The sequence below is a fragment of the Gekko japonicus genome, unplaced genomic scaffold (assembly GCF_001447785.1).
Source record: "Gekko japonicus isolate JY-2015 unplaced genomic scaffold, Gekko_japonicus_V1.1 scaffold211, whole genome shotgun sequence".
In the NCBI taxonomy this organism is placed as follows: domain Eukaryota; kingdom Metazoa; phylum Chordata; class Lepidosauria; order Squamata; family Gekkonidae; genus Gekko; species Gekko japonicus.
Window position 1 is genome coordinate 1,443,676 of NW_015164187.1, and position 19,159 is coordinate 1,462,834.

At 40.7% G+C, this 19,159-nt stretch overlaps 1 protein-coding gene across 3 annotated transcripts in view; it reads left to right on the forward strand.

The window, feature by feature from the left end:
• Window positions 1–19,159, forward strand: part of PHF20 (PHD finger protein 20) — a 69,090-nt gene that overhangs the window by 23,434 nt on the left and 26,497 nt on the right. For all 3 annotated transcript variants that reach the window (XM_015408225.1, XM_015408227.1, XM_015408226.1), the window contains exons 2-6: window positions 2,361–2,471; window positions 8,664–8,835; window positions 9,569–9,653; window positions 15,076–15,155; window positions 16,650–17,034. In XM_015408225.1, the coding sequence (XP_015263711.1) occupies window positions 2,389–2,471; window positions 8,664–8,835; window positions 9,569–9,653; window positions 15,076–15,155; window positions 16,650–17,034 (805 nt within the window). In that variant the 5' untranslated portion in view covers window positions 2,361–2,388. The remainder of the gene's footprint in view (window positions 1–2,360; window positions 2,472–8,663; window positions 8,836–9,568; window positions 9,654–15,075; window positions 15,156–16,649; window positions 17,035–19,159) is intronic.

Below are 19,159 nucleotides of genomic sequence, written 5' to 3' on the forward strand. Positions count from 1 at the left end.
TGGAGGAAGGGGACAATTTTACTTGATTGCTCATTCTTCCTGAAGGCACCCTCCAGTCTCCTGAAAAACCATGCTGGTCCTGAGACATCATCTTTCTGAGAATCAGAAGGGATTGCTGGGGGAAATGGGAACATGAGGAAAACGTTCAAGCCTTGCCCTGTGAAGGTAGGTTAGATATAACCCACAGATGAACATGGCAGTGCCCTGTTGTGGTGTGTGCATTACTCGCTCTCTCTCTCTCTCTCTCTCTCTCTCTCTCTCTCACACACACACACACACACACACACACACACACACACACACACACACACAGTGTGTGCAGCCAGGTACAGTAGTTAGGCAGCATGGTTTTTGGTAATTTGGCTTGTGGGGATACAGATGAGTGACAAACTGCAAGTCTGACGAACTTATCAACAGGCTAGAATGCTGGCAGAACTATATAACTGGGGAATCTTGTTCAAGGTTTCCATATTTCCTTGTCTGTCACAAAACATTGTTCCTGTACTAAATAATAATTTTTAAATTCAGCAATTATTATTTTTATTTAATTTATGAATGTATATCCTGCTTTTTTGCTATCTATATTGCATAGTCATTTATAGTAGCTAGCCTTCTGGTTCTACCTAATTTAAAAAAAAATTCATTAAAGATGCTTATACTAGTTGTGCCCCGGCTCCTCGTGTCATTATATTGCTGTTACAAGAAAACCTGTGGCTAAAAGGTACACTCAGTTGCTGTTTAGGAGGAGAAACTAATGTATTTATTTATGTTTGGTGATTAATTGTTCTCCCCTTGACCCCCTAAATCTCTATGGTTTTTAGGTCTGTTGAGAAGGTGAAGCAGGACAGTTTTTTTGTTGTATTTGAGATATGAAAATATTTTGCCAGCCTTCTGCTGCATGAGGTCTTGTGTCTTATCAAATTCATCTTGTTGGAGTAACGGTGGGTTGTTTTGGAAGGGTTTTATTACCACATGGTTGTGATAGCCATGTAAACCAATAAAACAGCAAGGAAATTTGTATTGAAAGCTGAAACTGGCTAGATGTTAGACTATTCTGATCTTTGCAAAACTGAGTTTTGAAAAATTGTTATTTCTTTGACACGGTTATGTTGGAAAATGCAATGTTGCATAAAGAAGGAAAGATTGATATGTCACATGACGTATATTTTCTAATACTACTATACTGATTGCTAATGGCTTCTTTTTTAATAATATACTTTAATGTGTTTATTGCAGTTTCTTATATACACAACATACATGTGTAAAATCTCAAATTTTGACAGGAAATTGTAATTTAGTTCAGATCAGTTTTGTAAATCGCTTTATATATGTTAAGCCATATATAAAATCTATCTGCAGCTAAAAACAAGTCTGAAACTCATACAAAGAACAGTAGAGGCATTTAAACCTATTTTCTTTTCCTGTTACAAAAAAATTAGCATTTAGATACAGGAGAAACGAATTTCATAAGCCACTGAATTTTCACAATGGGCTACTATGTGGGAAAAACCATTTTATGTCCTAATTTACTGGTGTGTTAAATGTCTAGAAGTTTTTTGCAGGGTAGCTAAGGGTTTGAATTTTGCAGGCAGTTCATAGATAACTAATAACACTGCATTGTATTATCTCTTCAGCTAGAAGCAACAACAACAAAAGATAGAAAAGACCCTTGTAGATTAGTTGTGTATATATTTCACACCACATAAAGAAATAGCACTTCAGTGCATGGAGTTGTAGCTGGATCCCTCAGTTCTCCACCTGGTACGCTACTAGTAATGCATACTGGATGATTATTAAGTAGCAGTAGACTTGTAAAGCTCTGGCAATTGTGCAGAACTCTGTTAGGGATATTCCGTGTCTGTAAATCTTGCAGTCTCTTAGACTGAGGGCTGCTTCTAACAATGTAGTTACTACATGGAAGCCACTTGAAACAGCCTTTCACTCCATAGGGCAAGCATTTTTGTGTCTACCAGTTCATTATGCACATTGATTGTAGAGGCTTGGAGACAAACCATAAAGTGGAGCTAATCCATGTGATAAGAAAGTACATACAAAACAGTTTTCTATGTAGAACAATATAGCTTTTCCCACATGGTGGCCACAGTACATGAAATAGTCCTTAATTTAACTTCCTGAAGAAATATAGAGACAGAAGATTTAGGGTATGTAAGGCCAATCTTGGTTATCAGGGAGAATGTATATTAAAATATTAAAGGGCACTTATTTGAACATACACACTAATGAATTTAAAGGCAATTTTTAAAAACTGCAAGATTGGGTTGTGAATTATTTTAATTAATTAGACTAGCATATATAAAGATGACAGTTTCTAGTGATTGATATTTAATTGCCTTTTTCAGGGGAATAAAAGCAGCGGCTTTTTACAAAATGAGAAAACATCCACCAAACAGAAGAGGTATCAGCTTTGAAGTGGGAGCCCAGTTGGAAGCTCGAGACAGATTAAAAAACTGGTATTTCTTATTTCATGATAACCCTTGAATACATTTTTGTGATGCTGACACATTGTGCTACAAACAGAGAGTCAAACCATTAATCTTCAGTCACAGTTAAATGTAAACCAGCCCTAAAGTTCTAGTACAGATAAATAATTTTTTCATCAACAATGTGGCCTACCTGGTTCAATTCCATTACATGTAGGAGAAATTAAAGTAAGATGCTGATTTGTACTTGTGTTGAGGTGATTTGTATCCTTGTGACATTGTATCCTGTTCCTGCTACTAGATGAGTAAACATATTGTACAGAAAAGTCATAAACAACTGTAGGTATCCTGACTCAAGTCAGGAGTTAGCAATTTTAACAACTACATAAACTGGCTAGAAACTGCAACATGGGAGAACTAGTCTGCAGTGACCAGAAATACTGTCCTTCTAGCGCCAGAGGCTATTCAGTCTGCTTGGTACTGAACTGCATGAGTGAAGCAACAGGTTTCTATCCTGCTTGCTTCCTGCTAGCTGCTGGAAGAGGACAGAGTACAGAATCTTGGATTAAAGAAATATATACAAATCTCTCAGATGTTAATTCCAGGGCCAGTTAGTACATCATTACTTTTTAGTCAAATCCTTATTTTTTTTCTGGTTTTGTTTCAACACTGGTTGAGCAGACAAAGTATGGTTCAGGTTCTGTTCCAGTTCTGAATAAAATAAAGGTTCAGGTAAGCTTTTCAGTAAAGGTTTGGTTTGACTCCCTGGTAACAAATTGGTTCTGACTCAAATGTTCTCATCGTTATTCTTTGCAACCATAATACAGTAAGATGAGTAAGGAATATTACAGAAATATGAGAATAACACGAGACCAAGTTATGGTGCAGGCTGAATCTTTTAGAAGTGTAGTCCATGACGTTGTAAAAGCTGTTTGATGCTCTTGGCTTGAAATGAAAGGCCTGTGTTAAATTACTGAAGTAAAAGTGGTTTCTGATCTCCAGAAACTGAGAAGACTTTAAAAGGAGGTGAAGCACTGGAGAATTTTTCCATGTTGATTTTAGAATTAACAGAGGAATATAGTTTTATTTATATTGCCCAAGTTGACAGTAGCTGCCTGATAGAGAATTCTTCAGTATAGTCTGTATTTTGTGTTTTATGAACAGGGAATATTTGAAAGGCTGCTTGCTACTTTGCTTGACATCTTTAGGAAAAGTGAGGAGGATGTTTTGAGAACCTGAGCTGAACCTTGAAACTGGAAAGCAGGGGAGACAAGACTTCTGTACACTAAATCAAACTACACCCTGGCTTGAATACTGTTTTCTTTCTCTCTCTCCCCGGCCCCCCAAGTCGGTGTCATAGAGTATGAAAACTTGCTTTATATGAGAACATTTTTGGAAGGCTGTCAGATTTATAGGGCTGGTATGTTTAGAATCATAGAGTTGGAAGGGGCCATCTAGTCCAACCCCCTGTTTAGAGTAGCATAGAGCCAGAGTGTGGTACTTAAGAGGGTGTGGAAAAACATTTTGAGTTACTGACCTTTGTTAACTTAGAACACCTGATGAGATGGTTGGAATTGGCATCTAATAAATGTCATATTTGTCAGACACACTGCTGATATTTTCTAACTATTTTTATTTATTTATTTATACTCTGGGTGGCTTACAGAAGACAACAGAGTGTGCCAATTAGCATAAAACCATAAAACATTAAAATAATATAAAATATTCTTAACATTACAACAATAGCATTAAGGTGCTCGCAGTATTAAAATAGATGGCGTGAATTTCCATTCCGGCAATCTTCTGATCTTACGACCAGCCCTATGGTCCAGATATTAAATGGGCGTAGTCCATAGTGGGCCAGTCCCATATTCCAGATGTTCAATGGAATAGTTGGTGGTAACAGTGGTGGTGGCCGCTCCTATTTTAATGTGGTTTGGGGATGTATCTTAAATTTTGCAAATACCAAGAGTTCTAATACATTTGGAGTCTCTGATGTGCTTGTGATACTCCTGTGTAAACAGCAGTGCTCCCATTCCAAGGATGAAGGTATCTTCTTATGCTTATTGAAGAAGTCACTGAAGCTCCTGTGCATAGGATTGAATTGGAGCATTATGTATATCTGTACTTGCAGTATATTGGATACTTTTTTATTTGTTATTTAAAATGTGTTACTACTTGGACATACCAGAATGTTCAACAGTTGTTTAGTTACTTAGACATTTTCGGACAGTGAGCCGGTTTGGTGTAGTGGTTAAGTGCGTGGACTCTAATCTGGGAGAACCAGGTTTGATTCCCCACTCCTCCACTTGCACCTGGCTGGATGACCTTGGGCAAGCCATAGTTCTGTCAGAGGTGTTCTTCAAAAGAGCCATTTCTGTCTGAGCTCTTTCAGCCCACCTACCTTACAGGGTGTCTGTTGTGGGGAGGGGAAGGGAAAGGAATTTGTAAGTCGCTCTGAGACTCCTTCGGGTAGTGAAGGGCGGGGTATAAATCCAATCTCCTCCTCCTCCTCCTCCTTCTAAAAGCAAACTTTGAATAACCATTTTATTACTTATAACATGCAAGTAAAAAACCTGAGATGCAAGGGAAAATGCAGTTTGCTAGGCTGACACTATATTATGCAGTTGCCTCTATACTGTGAGTTAGATTATGTGGAAACAGCTGTTTTTGACATCCCTTGATAATTTTCAAGAGAGCCTCCCTTGATAAAATGGCACAGAAGAACTTAACAGAACTTCACCAAAAGAGGGGTTATAGTTATACCTCGTGCAAAGCTATAAAACACTCTCGGGGCTGTCCCTGATCTGAGCATATAAATTACTCTGCGTTTGCTTGCAAGACAGACAGAACGGATTCAACCAAGTCCTCACAGAAGACATTTGCTGACATTGATTTTTTCCTCTCCCCACTTCTCCCACAACTCTTGAGATCTCCAAAAAGTTGAAGTTAGAAGTTGCAGGACCTGCATGGACAAAACCCACAGGGCCAGGGGTGGGGGTTGCAGTGAGGAGAAGGACATGGATGAAAATGCCCCTGTCTCGTCTTTGTACTCACAGAAGCAGAATTCGGAAAGAGGAAGATGGTGGGATTTTGCTTGGTTCTTCCCCCTTACTGTAACCCCAAGGCTGTATGGCTTTTCGTCCATGCAAATCCTGTAACCTCCAGCATCAGCTTTTCAAAGGTGTTCCTTCATTTGATACAACCCATAGAGTATGTAGTTTTGAAGAAAGAATAGCATTTAAGCACTGGAGATTCTAGTCCATAAGCAAACTCAACACTTCAAAGACGTTGAAAAGCTTGATTTGAGAAGGTTCAGTGAAAAACTTTAAATATTTTGAGAGGCAGGGTGGTGTAGTGGTTAGAGTGTTAGCCTAGAATCTGGGAGACCCAGGTTTAAATTCCTGTTGTGCCTTGGAAGCTTGCTGGGTGACCTTGGGCCAGTCACACACTCTCATCTTACCTTTGAGGGTTGTTGTGAGGATAAAATGGAGGAGAGGAGAATGATATAAACTGTTTTGGGTCCCAGTTGGGGAGAAAGGTTGGATATAAATGAAGTAAACTTGTAATAAGATGCAAAATTAAATGTGAGCAATTCAGTCAACTCAAGAGAGAGAAAAGAAAAACTAAAATGCATCCTCTTTATGATGGAGCTATTTTTAATTAGACCATTGTTAACTCATCTAGAACCAGCATGATAGGTTGGATTAGAATTTGTGCTTTAAATATCTGATTCTTCAGAGATTTCATCTATTTTACTAGTATTGCAGAATATAAATTGCAAGTATGACATTGTTTAAGCAGCTCAGTAGTGTTCAGTGGTATGCTAGAAATTACACTATATTAGTTTTAAATCACTGTTTTGTTTTAAGAGCTCAAGGGCTTATAGTTTCTTCATTGACTGAAAGTGAGTTGAGGACCCAGCTGATGTGGCACTACAGGGTATGTCATGAATGGAAGCTGAAGTGTGTGGCTGTTCTCACTTTCAGGTCCATCTTTAAACAGCTGGGACAGACTCTGGGATAGCGCTGCAGTAGCAGTTGGCGATGAGTAGGCAGTAGGAGAAGGGGCAGGAAACAGCATAGGTGCGTTGATGCTGGTAACTGGTGTTTTTTGTGTTATAATCTGGAAGTATAATAATCTTAGATTAATACATTTAGGTACTGGAGAATTTGGGGTATGGTTGAGTTGGTTTAGCATTTAAAATAGTTTCAAGGCACAACTGACATTTGGAAATTATTGTTAGAAATATTCTGAATACTCTGTGCTAGTTCATGTACTCCCATAGCATAAGACACCACCCACTGTTCCCTGGCAGGCACTTGCAAGCTTTGAAAAGATGATGCCAGAGGTTGGAAGACCATTATGTATGGAAAGACTCAACATGAACAGCTGCACTGTGAAGGGGAGGCAGGCAAAACTACCCCTTCCATCTAGTTTCACCAAAGCTGGTTTTCATCGGTTTCAGTGCAGCCACCAGTGTTGCAAGGCCTTTTATTCATGCAGCGTCCTGCCATCAGCACCTTTTTGAGGCTTGCAGGAAGAAGATGCTCCTCACCAGTGCATAGAATCTAACCCATGGGAACTGTTGGTGCTGTATAGCATCTAACCTTTTATTTAAGTTCCATTTACAGTGATGGTCAAGAGTGTATAAATGGCTACATAAATATATGGATTTGTAAGGCTCCTCCTATTCAAGTGTATTTAGTACCTGTATTATTTCTTTATTATAAAATCTATTTTAAAAAGTTCCTAACTTCATAAAAGAAAAATAATCTGACAGCATACCAAAGTTGAGATAGCAATGAGTCTGTAGCCTAGGGAATGGCTTCCTGATGCGATTGCAATAGCAACCTTGTAAAACAATGATACGGAGTTTTTCTAGTTGTTGCTGCTGCTGTTGTTTGCTTTTAAACAAAGCAGAGGGTCTGATAATACCTATGATTTTTGGATGCCATGTATTTAGCATATGTACTGTTGTGAATTTATGTGAGTGATCATGTGCCTTAGACAGACAGCTTGCTGTCTTGCTTGAACTGGTGATTTCTCACTCTTATCTTGAGTGTTTCTAAATTGCCCAGAGCAATCTTTCCCTGTAGGGCTAAAAATTCCTGCCCGCAAAATAGAATGGTGAAATCTATTTCCAAGCTTTAACTGCTATCAACAGGGAATAATTCTCCATGACAAGCAGAGATGCTCGAGGGCTTCTTTTCAGTTTTTGCACCCATGTGAATATTGTGCTGCTGAAAGTTTCTTCAGGCAGTATAAAGCTTTCAGTATTATTTTTCCAATGTTTTCAGAAAATGGGCCATCAACAAAGTATTGTTCTTAATTTTAAAATAGACAGTTTGTCATACAACTATTACAGCATTGTTACTGGTGGGGCTGAGAAGTATCCATAACTGGTACTACTTTTCTTTGTTTTATGGAATGGACTTCCCTTTGAGGTTCACCTGGCACCTATGTAGCTTTCTTTTAGGAGCCAAGCCAAAGTGTTTTTGTTCACTCAGGCTTTTAATTATGGGGTTGTATTTTTAACAGCATTGTAGTCTAGAAACTGTTTGCTGTCAGTGGTCTATTTTTATGGTCTATGTTTTATGCTGAGCTGAGTTTTTAATGCTGGATTTTCATTAATCTCTTTTAACATTGTGTTTTTATTATTTTTATTTTGTAAGCCACCTTGGGCAAGTTCCTGGAGAGGTGGCATAAAAGTTTTCTAAACAAATAAATGAATGGCTTGCCTTTAGTTTGTTGCTCTCCATTAAGCCAAAGGTTCATATTGTTTATGCTGTTTTTTTGAAATCAAAAAGTCCTACTGGGTAAATAAAAGTCTCAGGGATGAAGACCAGAAGAGAGAATCCATATCTTAGAAGGAACTTGCCCCCAGTATTTTCTTTCTGCTTGGCCCACATTTTTCATACAGTGTATACCACCATTCTCCCTCCTGTTCCATCATAGTTGGTGTGAGTCTTCTTTCCATTGCTACACCCTGCTCACAGATTGGGCTCCCTGACCTTGTTAATGAAATTATTCGACATAAAACAATTACTGCCTGAAAATAGTATTTACACAAATGAAATTATCACTCATTAAATTGTTAATAGCCCAAGCAAACACCATTACTAAAAAGTATGGATTTGCATTGTAGCTTGTGTATCATTTGTGAGACACACTCCCATTTTTCTTAGCAAGAATATTTTAAATTAACTTTATTTGATTTAGGTATCCAGCTCACATTGAAGAAATTGATTATGAGGAAGGAAAGGTCCTTATCCATTTTAAACGCTGGAATCATCGCTATGACGAATGGTTTTGTTGGGACAGCCCTTATTTGCGTCCTTTAGAGAAAATACAGCTACGGAAGGAAGGATTACACGAGGAAGAAGTATCTTCTGTAAGTTAAAAAAAAATCTTTGTGGCTTTTCCACTTTTTGAGAATTACATACATAGTTTTAATCTAGAAGGCCTTTAAGAGCTTGAAGTTAACTTGTAATTGCTTGTTATCTTGTCCTTTTAGCTTTTCCTTAATAATGTGTTTTATTGGTTATTTTGCTAGCTGCCCCTCCAGAGAACTGCTCAGTGTGGCTTACAAGAGTTTAAAACAACTTAAAATGATAAAAGCAGTCAATGAGCAGTTTAAAATTAGTGTACTCAGAATGATTGTATCTTTTTGATTTTTAGGTTGGTCAGGATAGGTGATAAAGGGGCAGAGGTAAAAACATTTTTAAGTTGTCTATGATAGGGATATTCAGTTTGTTGCGTGAAACCTTGTTTTTAACCCTCAAATTCTTGTTAGCCTGCTTTGCATTACAGTTTTCTAACTTTGAGTGTTTATATACTTTCTTATTTATATAAAATACAAGAGTAAAATGCAAGAGTTAAAGAAAACAGCCAACAGCAACAAGTTATATCCAATCAAAAAGTACATGAGGTTTAATTTTATCCTGATTTTTTGTTTTAAAACTTTCTAAATAGTGAGCAAATCTGTCAGATGTACTTTGAGTATTTTATTACATTATGTCAGTAGGATTAGCTACTTTATTAACACTATAATGAAGCAATATATTTCTGCCTGCACTTTTACAGGTTAGAGGAATTAAGACATCTTACTTTTATTTTATTTTTAGGGATTTCATACAAACGATCAAGTGTTGGCTTGTTGGTCTGATTGTCGTTTTTATCCAGCCAAAGTTACTTCTGTTAACAAGGATGGTAAGACTTTATTAAAACATTTTAATCTTGTCTTAATTACCTACAAAGCCAGCTAAAGCTCGCTCTCTCTCTCTCTCTCTCTCTCTCTCTCTCTCTCTCTCTGTCTCTGTCTCTGTCTCTGTCTCTGTCTCTGTACAGTGCTGTCAAGTCACAGCCAACTTATGGCGACCCTGTAGGGTTTTCAAGGCAGGAGACATTCAGAGGTGGTTTGCCATTGCCTGCCTCTGCAGAATGTCCCCGGCCTTCCTTGGTGGTCTCCCATCCAAATACTAACCAGGGCTGACCCTGCGTAGCTTCAAAAATATGATGAAATTGGGCTAGCCTGGGGCAGCCAGGTATTAACATCAAAAGCTTCACTCAGTTTAAAGCATCAGCAGTCAGCCTCCATCAGTGGTAGACTGCAAGGCCAAAATGGTCCTGGAAAGGGACCCTGCCTCCTTCTGCTGCCATGCCCACTCCCACTGCCACACTCTCCTTACCTGAAAAAAAGGCTAAAAAGCTATCCGAAGGGGAAGCAAACTGCCCGCTTCTTCTCATTGGCCAGTCTGAAATGCACCGGGGGGACGACGACCACTGTGCCTTTTCTCCTCATTGACTCTGCCTTAATTTTCTGGATACATTTAGGCAAAAGACCAAAACCATTTCAACACACTTTCCTGTTTTAAAGAATCTTGGAATAGAGTGGTAGACTGTTTTGAAAACTGGCAAAAGATTTATGTGAATTTCCCTTATGTGGCTGTTTTCAGAGACCGTGCACTAGAATAAGAGCAGTCTCAGTTCTGGAGTAAGGCCTGGAAACAGACTGAAATTGATAGAGAGCAGATGAGTCATCCAGGAAACTGTGGAATCTCTCCACCACTGCTCTTCTGTTAACTCTGTCCAAGACGTCAATAATTAGCCATGATCTTTTAAAACAAAAGGTGAATTTTTCTTTAAAATCGCAGGAAATTTACCCTGATTCTCCCTCTGAAGTGGAGAACATCTTTGGGTGCTTCCCACCATCCAATCAGGTAGGCAGGAACTAGATTCTTCCTCTTCCTGTCTGGCGTGTGGGACACCCCCTATCTTCAGTTCTGTTCCTGCCTCAGAGGGAGAGCAGCTCAGTAGCAGGCTTTGCCTACTGTTCTTAATTTCGACTTTACTCTTATCCTTCCTCATTAACTCCTCTTCCTACCCTTTCCTACATCTCTGCCTTTCATTCCTCGTCTAATCCAGCCTCTTGGTTCTTCCTTTTACTATTTTCTCTCTGGGCTCCCTTTCTGTTTCCTGGTTGGCAAGACCCGTGGATCGCCCCAGGAGCCTTTTGAGCATCAGCAGGCTCAATGGCAGCCAGAGGCATGCAGGACGACTTCCTCAATGAAGAAGACCTTGTCATGGCGGCCGTGCTACAAGCGGCAAGAGAAGAGGGAACCAGCAGCGACATACCTTCGCGGCCGGCAGAGAGTCGGCCATTGCAGCGCCGCAGAAGACCACCAAACAACCATGTTTTGCTAGGCAGGAGCCTGAAGAGAGTCTGGCCCCCTGCTAGGCAGCCACAGGCGGTACATCACTCCTTCCAACTGAAATGGTGGGAAATCAGTCCAGGAGTCTCTCCAGCTCTGAAACGGCCCTACACTTAGACCGTGCCCATCTCCCAGCGGGATAATTCAATGCAGACTTTTCTCTCTGTGGTCAAGCCCTGCCAGCTCAGTACAACTCTCAGCAGATGGGTAACATATCGGTGTGCCTAATACGCCCATTGATTTATTTTCTTTAATGAAGCAAGTAATGAGAGAGGAAATTTATAGCATTTGTCAATCTGCTACCTCAAATATTATGAGATCTGGCTCCAACTCCTCCTCCCACCCCAGACTGGAACCCGGACAATCTCCCAATGGAAAACAATGGAATTAAAGCTAAAGCTTTACTTTAAACTAAAGTTGCCCAAAAGAGGCCCCTGGATGGCAGTAGGGACAGGGAATCCCAATGGGTAGGGGATCTGCCCATAGACAGTGACTCTGAGAGCAAAGAGGAGGGGGAATTCTTATCAGATGAGGAAGAGGAACAGGTGTTTGTGCCTGAGCCATCCACCCATCTCTTCAAACCAGAGGATTATTGGTACTTATTATCAAAGGCTGTGTCTGCCCTTCAACTCCAAGATACACCCACAGGAAATGAGGCCAAGCCAGGGACCTCCAGAACTAAGACCCGGGGAATGCAGAAGTTTTTTCCAAGAGATGACTCTTCTGAGAATGTCTTCCCCTTTCCAGAGTATTTTGAGTGACAAATGAAGACTGAATGGTCTAAACCAGCAGCCAATCGGCAATTTCCACAGTTGGTCAAAAAATTGTATACAATGCCTTCCTTTGTTCATGAAATGTTGCAGGTTCCTGCAATCAGTGCACCAGTGGGTGCTCTTCAGTCATCAGGCCTCCTATTAGAGGATGGACAAGGCACAGTTAGAGACAGTTTTGACAAGAAAGGGGAGGCGGCACTGTGGAGAGCCCATCAAGCACTAGCCATGGCCATCAGGGCCTCAGCAATTTCTTCTATTAAGAACATAAGAGAAGCCAATGTTGGATCATCTAATCCAACACTCTGTCACACAGTGGTCAAAAATATCAGGTGCCATCAGGAGGTTCACCAGTGTGGCCAGGACACTAGAAGCCCTCCCACTGTTGCCCCCCCCCACAAGCACCAAGAATACAGAGCATCACTTGCCCCAGACTGAGAGTTCCTATCTGTACCTTGTGGCTAATAGCCACTGATGGATCTCTGCTCCATATGTTTATCCAATTTCCTCTTGAAGCCGTCCATGCTTGTAGCTGCCACCACCTCCTGTGGCAGTGAATTCCATGTGCAATGTTTCCAGAGCCTCCATCTTTGGATGAGGAAAATGATCCAGCTTCTCCCAGAGAACAACAGACATATCCTGGAAGGTGCCACTAGGGTTCTAAAAGCCAACACCTTCACAGAAAACACCTGTCTTGATGTTCTTACATTTGCTTCAAGGGCAATGGCCTCAGCAGCTATAGCAAGATGACTCCTTTAGCTCAGAGCTTGGCAAGGAGACCTACACTCCAAGAACATTGTTTTGTCCTACCGCTTCCAAGGGGAGAAGCTGTTCGGAGAAGCCCTGGAGAAGATCTTAATTGAAACCAGCGACAAAAAGAAGGCGATGCCCAAGACCCCTCAATGCTCTGACAGATGCTACATCAGTTCTCCCTCTGAGGTGGAGGACATCTCCATGGGTTATTCCCACTGTGCCTTTAGGGAGGCAGGAAATACTTTTTCCCACTTCCTGCTGGCACCTTCGGAATATCCCATCCCCTCAGTTCTGTAACTGTATTTGCCCAGGTTGCAAATCCAAAAAGAATAAGTAGAATATCTTTCAGACTGAAAATCTGAAGAGCTCCTGATATATATCTGCTCCCTTTGGAAGAAAGAAATTTCTGATAGCTCCAGAACACAGTTTTGCCTTATTTAATTTCATTTCCATTTATTAGACTCTGTTACCAGGCTCAGAGTGGGTGACAATAATCAATAAAACATTTAACAATCTATGATTAAATATATAATTACAATAAATGCAATAAAATTCATAATAAATACAAAGCTACAATGCAATTAAAAATAACATAAAATCTCAAGGGGGGAATAATATATGCACTATACTCAGAAAGGAAAGGGGAGAGGAAGGGAAGAACTGAGAGGAGAAGGAGGCCAATCCATGAGGGAACCTTTCGCTGCCCTCAACTGTAAGCCCGGTGGAATGATTCTGTTTTACAGGTCCTATGGAACTGTATCAGGTCTCACAGGGCCTGGATCTCAGCTGGAAGAATGTTCCACCAGGTAGGAGCCAGTGCTGAGAAGGCCCTGGCTGTAGTTGAGGACAGTTGGACGTTCTTTGGGCCAGGGATCACCAGCAGATTTTGATTACTAGAGCATAATGCTCTTTGGGGAGTATATAACTAGAAGAGGTAGTCCCGAAGGTATGCTAGTCTCAGACTGTTTAGGGCTTTAAAGGTCAATACCAAAACCTTGAACCTGATCTGGTCCCCAATCGGGAGACAGTGCAGCTGGTAGAGCATCGGTTGAATATGTGCTTTAAAGGATGTTCCTGTTATTAAGTACAGTGTTTAAAGTAAGAGTTCCAGGATAGATCAGCTAATAACAGGATACCTAAACAAGAAAGTTTTTATTTGTTCAATTATGTTTCTGTCTATAAACCAACTTGAAGGAGCCCATCTCCTGCTTTTAGAGAACACTAACATCTTTAATTTATTATAGTTAATTAGTAGAGTTTAGAAACTTTTCAAAACGATCGTAGTAAGCCAATCCTAGCACATGATAAAATAACAGCATTATCTGCATAAAGTAAAATAGGGACACTAATGTTAGTGAGTTTAGGGGGATGGCAAGACTCATCAAAGTTTGAAAGAAGATCATTTAAATATAAATTAAACAGCAAGGGAGCCAGTAAACAGCCTTTTCTAACTGTCTAGATTGAATGTTTGAGAAATGGCCCTCAATTGCACAGTAAACTTGGGCAGTTGGATCGGAATATAAGTGTTGAACGAGGCCTAATAATCTTTCATCTATGGTGCCCTTAATTGCTTAATTATTGTTTTAAAGAATGACTGGTAAAAAAGACAAAACAATGTTTTCATTGCATATGTTTCAGAATTTCCCTGAGCAGAATAGCCCAAGCTAGCGCAATTTCATCAGATTTGGGAAGCCAAGCAAGGTCAGCCGTGGTTAGTATTTAGATAGGAGACCCCCAAGGAAGTTCAGGGTTGTGACCCGGAGGCAGGCAATGGCAAACCACTTCTAAACATCACATCTTGAAAACCCTGTGGGGTCAGCTACAACTTGACGGCACTTTCCACCACCATTTCAGAATTACTGATATACCAAAAATACAAACTATGGTTTGGAACTTAAAGTTGTGCTCATGGAGGCAGATTTTCCCCTGCCATCTTTTTCCCATGGCGATCCTCTGCAGAGCCCAAAAATGCATTATTCAGGTCATGAGTCTACCATGGGCACAGGGCAGAGAGGCTTCAGTGAGGAGAGGGAATTGACAAAGTTGGCTCAATCTCATTCCTTTATTGTAAGAGGAGTGTGGTGGTGCAAGCTTTCAACTGGCCCAAGAGCAAAGTTGGAATGGTTTTACCCAGTTCCTCCTCCCTTTAGACTTGCTGTGCGTGGTGGCTTTAGGACCAACCGTACTTTTTAAAGAGATGCTGTGGAAAGATGTGCTGATGCATATAAGGTTCTGCTCTATAATAGCCACTTACTTTGTGGCATGAGCATCTTGTTTATATTCGATTTTAAGCTCATTATATGTGTATCAGCGTCTTCATGTTTCTATGTTAAGTAATTGGGTCAGTGCAAAATAAATCGTACTGCTCATTCTGACTTCTTTCTCTTTAAATTCCAGGTACTTACACTGTGAAATTTTATGATGGTGTAGTTCAGACAGTAAAGAATATACATGTGAAAGCCTTTTCCAAAGATCAGGTAGGAAAGATTTAAAATTAATTAATTAAAATTTGTTAACATTAAATTTTTTTGAGAACAAAGCCTAAATCACAAGGTTGCTAATTCTTGTGTTTCATTAGAACGTAAAGATGTTAACGCTGATTTTTATGCATTAGACATATACTTAATCTATAGGTTTGTAGAGGACTGGTCTACTTTTTACATGCATGATTCATACTGAAGAAAGATACCTTCTGTTTATGAATCTAAGATACAGAGTTGGAACATCTGTTTTCAACAGATGGTATATGATATCCATCCTTGTTTTATTCCATATTGTTCATAAGTATTAAAGACTACTGACATTTTTGCCTGCTGTCCTCCACACAGGTTGCTTCCATAGAGAGATCTTATTCTGGTTTGACATCCAAACCAAAGTGTGCAGAAAGATCTCATGTGAATGCCTCTGCATTTATGGTAGCAGTGACAGGCTACCATATAGATGCAGCCAAGGGTCTTTTCATAGAAAAAGAGCTGCAGGAGCGCATTAGCACATTGTATGCTAATGAGCTACTAGGCTATTAGCATATGCCACGCCCCCTGACATCACCGGAAGGGATGTCAGAGGGGGAAGCAAAAGGGGGGGAGGCATCTTCAAAAGCCTCCCCTTCCCCAGCTGGCGTGTGGGGGGGAGCGAAGAGAGAAGGGGTTTAAAGTTTAAATCCCTTCTAACTAGAGTTGGGCCACAGAAGGAGGAAAGAGAGAGAGTAGAGAGAAGGAAAAAAGGAAAGAAAGAGAAGGAAAGAAGGAGAGAAAGAAAGAGAAGGGAAGAAGGAGGGAAACAGGGAAAGGAGGAAAAAGAGAAGAAAAGAAGGCTGGAAAGGAGGAAAAGAGAGGAAGGAAGGAGGAGAAGGGAAAGAGAGAAAGAAAAGGAGGGAAAGATGGCAAAGAGATGGAGGAAGGGAGTGAGGCTCTCCCACCACTCCCCATCAAGCCCCCACCACCCCCGCGGATCCCTTACTTACCGCTTTGGCAGGGGCCGGGGAAGTCGGCGGCGGGGCTCTCCTGGCATCCCCCAAGCCGCAGCGCTCCTGTGTGGGGCCGAGGGACGTGGCGGCAGGGCTCTCCGGCCTCCCCCAAACCGCAGCTGTTTTGGCGTGGGGAGCTAGGGGTGGGGCTTGCCACCACCACCATTAGCGTGGGCTCCTGGGCTGCCGGAGCAGTGCTCCAGTGTGCTCCGGCCCCAAAAGAGCCCTGGATGCAGCCATAGTCTTTTGTGAACTCTGACTATTGTCAAATGTGCTACCTGTTTTTATCTTGTATATGAATTTATAGCTTTGTGTCTGCTCTTACGTTGACCTGTGTACGAGCTGTAAAAACAAAAATGGTAAACAATAGTAACACTTAATGCTGTACAATTACAAGGTTCTAGCTATCATACGATCCTGTTAATTTGCATGCTTAATTTTTTCTGTCTTCTAAATAAACTATCTTGCGATAGAAAGAGATCACATTTTGCACTTTTGTTTTTAGTCTGTAGTGAATAATCCAAGACCCAAGGAAAGAGGTAATGAAATCCCTTCATCTCCTGAAAGATGGGAAAAGTTTAAAGAACAGAGGAAGACAGCTGAGAATAAAAAGAAAGACAAGGATGAAAAGGTGTTAAAGATTGAACGAAGGTCTAAGCCTGATAAAGAAGGAAAGTTAATAGTCGCTTCAGAAAAAGGCAAAGTATCTGAAAAGGCTCTGCAAAAGGATGGGAAAGAAGACAAAGAGAATATATCTGAGAATGATAGGGAGTTTTCAATAGATACCCAAATTGAAAAGAAACCTGAAAACGACAGTGTGAAGACCCCACCAGAAAATCTTAAAGTAACAAAAAGACGGCGGGGTAGGCCTCCTGTGGTACCACCAGCAGGTCAGTTTTAATGTTCAAGACTGGTTTCCTATATTCTTATGAGGCACTTTCTCTTGTTGTATGGAGACATATGCAAGGAGCCCAGCATACACAGATTTCTCTGCATCACACAGTTGGAAGCTCAAGCATGCAAAGAACCTTGATCTTTACTTTCTAGACCTAAATGATTTTTTTAGTAAATTTTTTTAAAAAAAATTGACAGTGAAGACGATGTCAAGGTGATGTTCCTTGCCTTGCCTGATATTCTTTGCCTAAGTACAAATCATGAACAAGTCTATTGTGTGTAATTTTGCACCACAGGAAGAAAAGCATTCAAACATTGTCTGCAATGCCATAACTGTGTGGAGAAACAAGTGAGAGAGAAATAGGGAAGAGTAATGTATCCTAATAGTCCAGCCTAACCTTATCTCATCAGAGTTTGGAAGCTAAGCAGGGTTGGCTACAGTTAGTACTTGGAGGGGAGACCACCAAGGAAGACAGGCTGCTATGCAGAGGAAGGCAATGGCTACCACCTCTGGTTATGCCTTGCCTTGAAAACCCCATGGTCCTATGGTTGCCATGAATCATTTGCAACTTGACAGCACACAGTTATTACAAGTGGAGGACCCTGAGGGACTTGTGGGGAGCATCTCTTTTTCCCCACACTCACTGCCTCCTCTTTCACTTTCCTGAAAGCTCCCATAGTCTTCCCCCTTTTCCTACTTGCTTCTCTCCACCCACCAGCCAACCTACATTTATCTTCAGCTTATCTACACCCCCCTGGCAGCCCCCCCCCCCGGGGAGGAAAATATGGCACAGCAGTGTGGTGCTAGCCAAGTTGGACCCATTTGCACTGAGGGAAACCTGCAAGGACTGGGAGGCATGTCATTTTGTCCTACATCCCCTCCCAACGCTGTTTCCACTTTCCCTCATCCTAGCAACTCTGATATCCTCGCCTTCCCCCTCTTTCACACCAAAAGTACCAATGTACTTTTATCTGTCCCCATCTTATTTACTTAATTTATGCCCTGCCTTTCTCCACAGTGTGGACCCAGTACTGATGGGCCCCACCTCCTTCCGATATTTTTTTGTCCCTCCTTCAAGGTAGGGCAGTAAGGTACTTTTTGCCAACTGTTGGATGCCTTCTGTTGTCCTTTTGACTTGGGGTTTTTCTGTATTCCCACTTTACTTGCTGGTATGTTTCTGTTCCGCACATGTTTTCCTCCTAGTGGTTGATTCAATATCACATAGGTTTATCTCCAGCATATCTCCCCACAGAAACTGGAACTTAGCAGTGAGTAAAACGAGAATGCAGAAAAAACCCCAAGTCAAAAGGACAATAGAAGACATGCAACAGTTGAGCAATGAAAGCCCTGCATGCTCCCTCAGGAAGATTAAATATCCTTTTAGGTGTAGAACTGTATCTTGGATTTAAGAGCTATATATGTCTAAAGCATGCCCACCTTGTCTTTAAAAGCATTTCATTCACTCAGAGAATATTTCATAGGAGTTTTTTTCAGTACTCCCCTAAATTTGCAATTTTTCTTTGGCGCCTAGGACCACCCGCAATTTTTGTTTCTGTTCCCCCCTCCAAGCCTTTGCGTCTCTAGGCATTCTGCCTGTAAAATGGGATCCATCGCTGAACCATTGTTTCTCCCCCACTGTCAAGGTCATGCTCATTTTTCAGTTGCTTGGGCTATTTTTATCTCACTCTTCACACACACTTTATGTGGCCAACAATAAATAATGTAAAGAAAATGTGTTCTGCTGTAATAAATACCCTGAAACTCCACACTGTATTTTGTTTAATTTATCCTCCTCATATGTTTCTTCCTTCACTAATTTGTGTCAGCTTCATTAGCTGCTGTTTAAGTGTTTTCAGAGAAGCTCATGTACACAGTAGTGAATAGACCTACCTGTTAGTTAAAATGGATTTTCATATTTCTAACTCACTTGTTAGAACCAGAGACACCGCTAATCTTTTAATGCTGGTATATACAACTGTTTTTAAAAACATCTTAATGAACAGATGATAATTACGATACATAAATATCATCATCATTTGTAATATGTGTAGTACAACTGTTAAATTTATTTCCAAAAAGAGAAGGTGAAATAAAAGGGATTACTAGTGCTAAGATCCAAG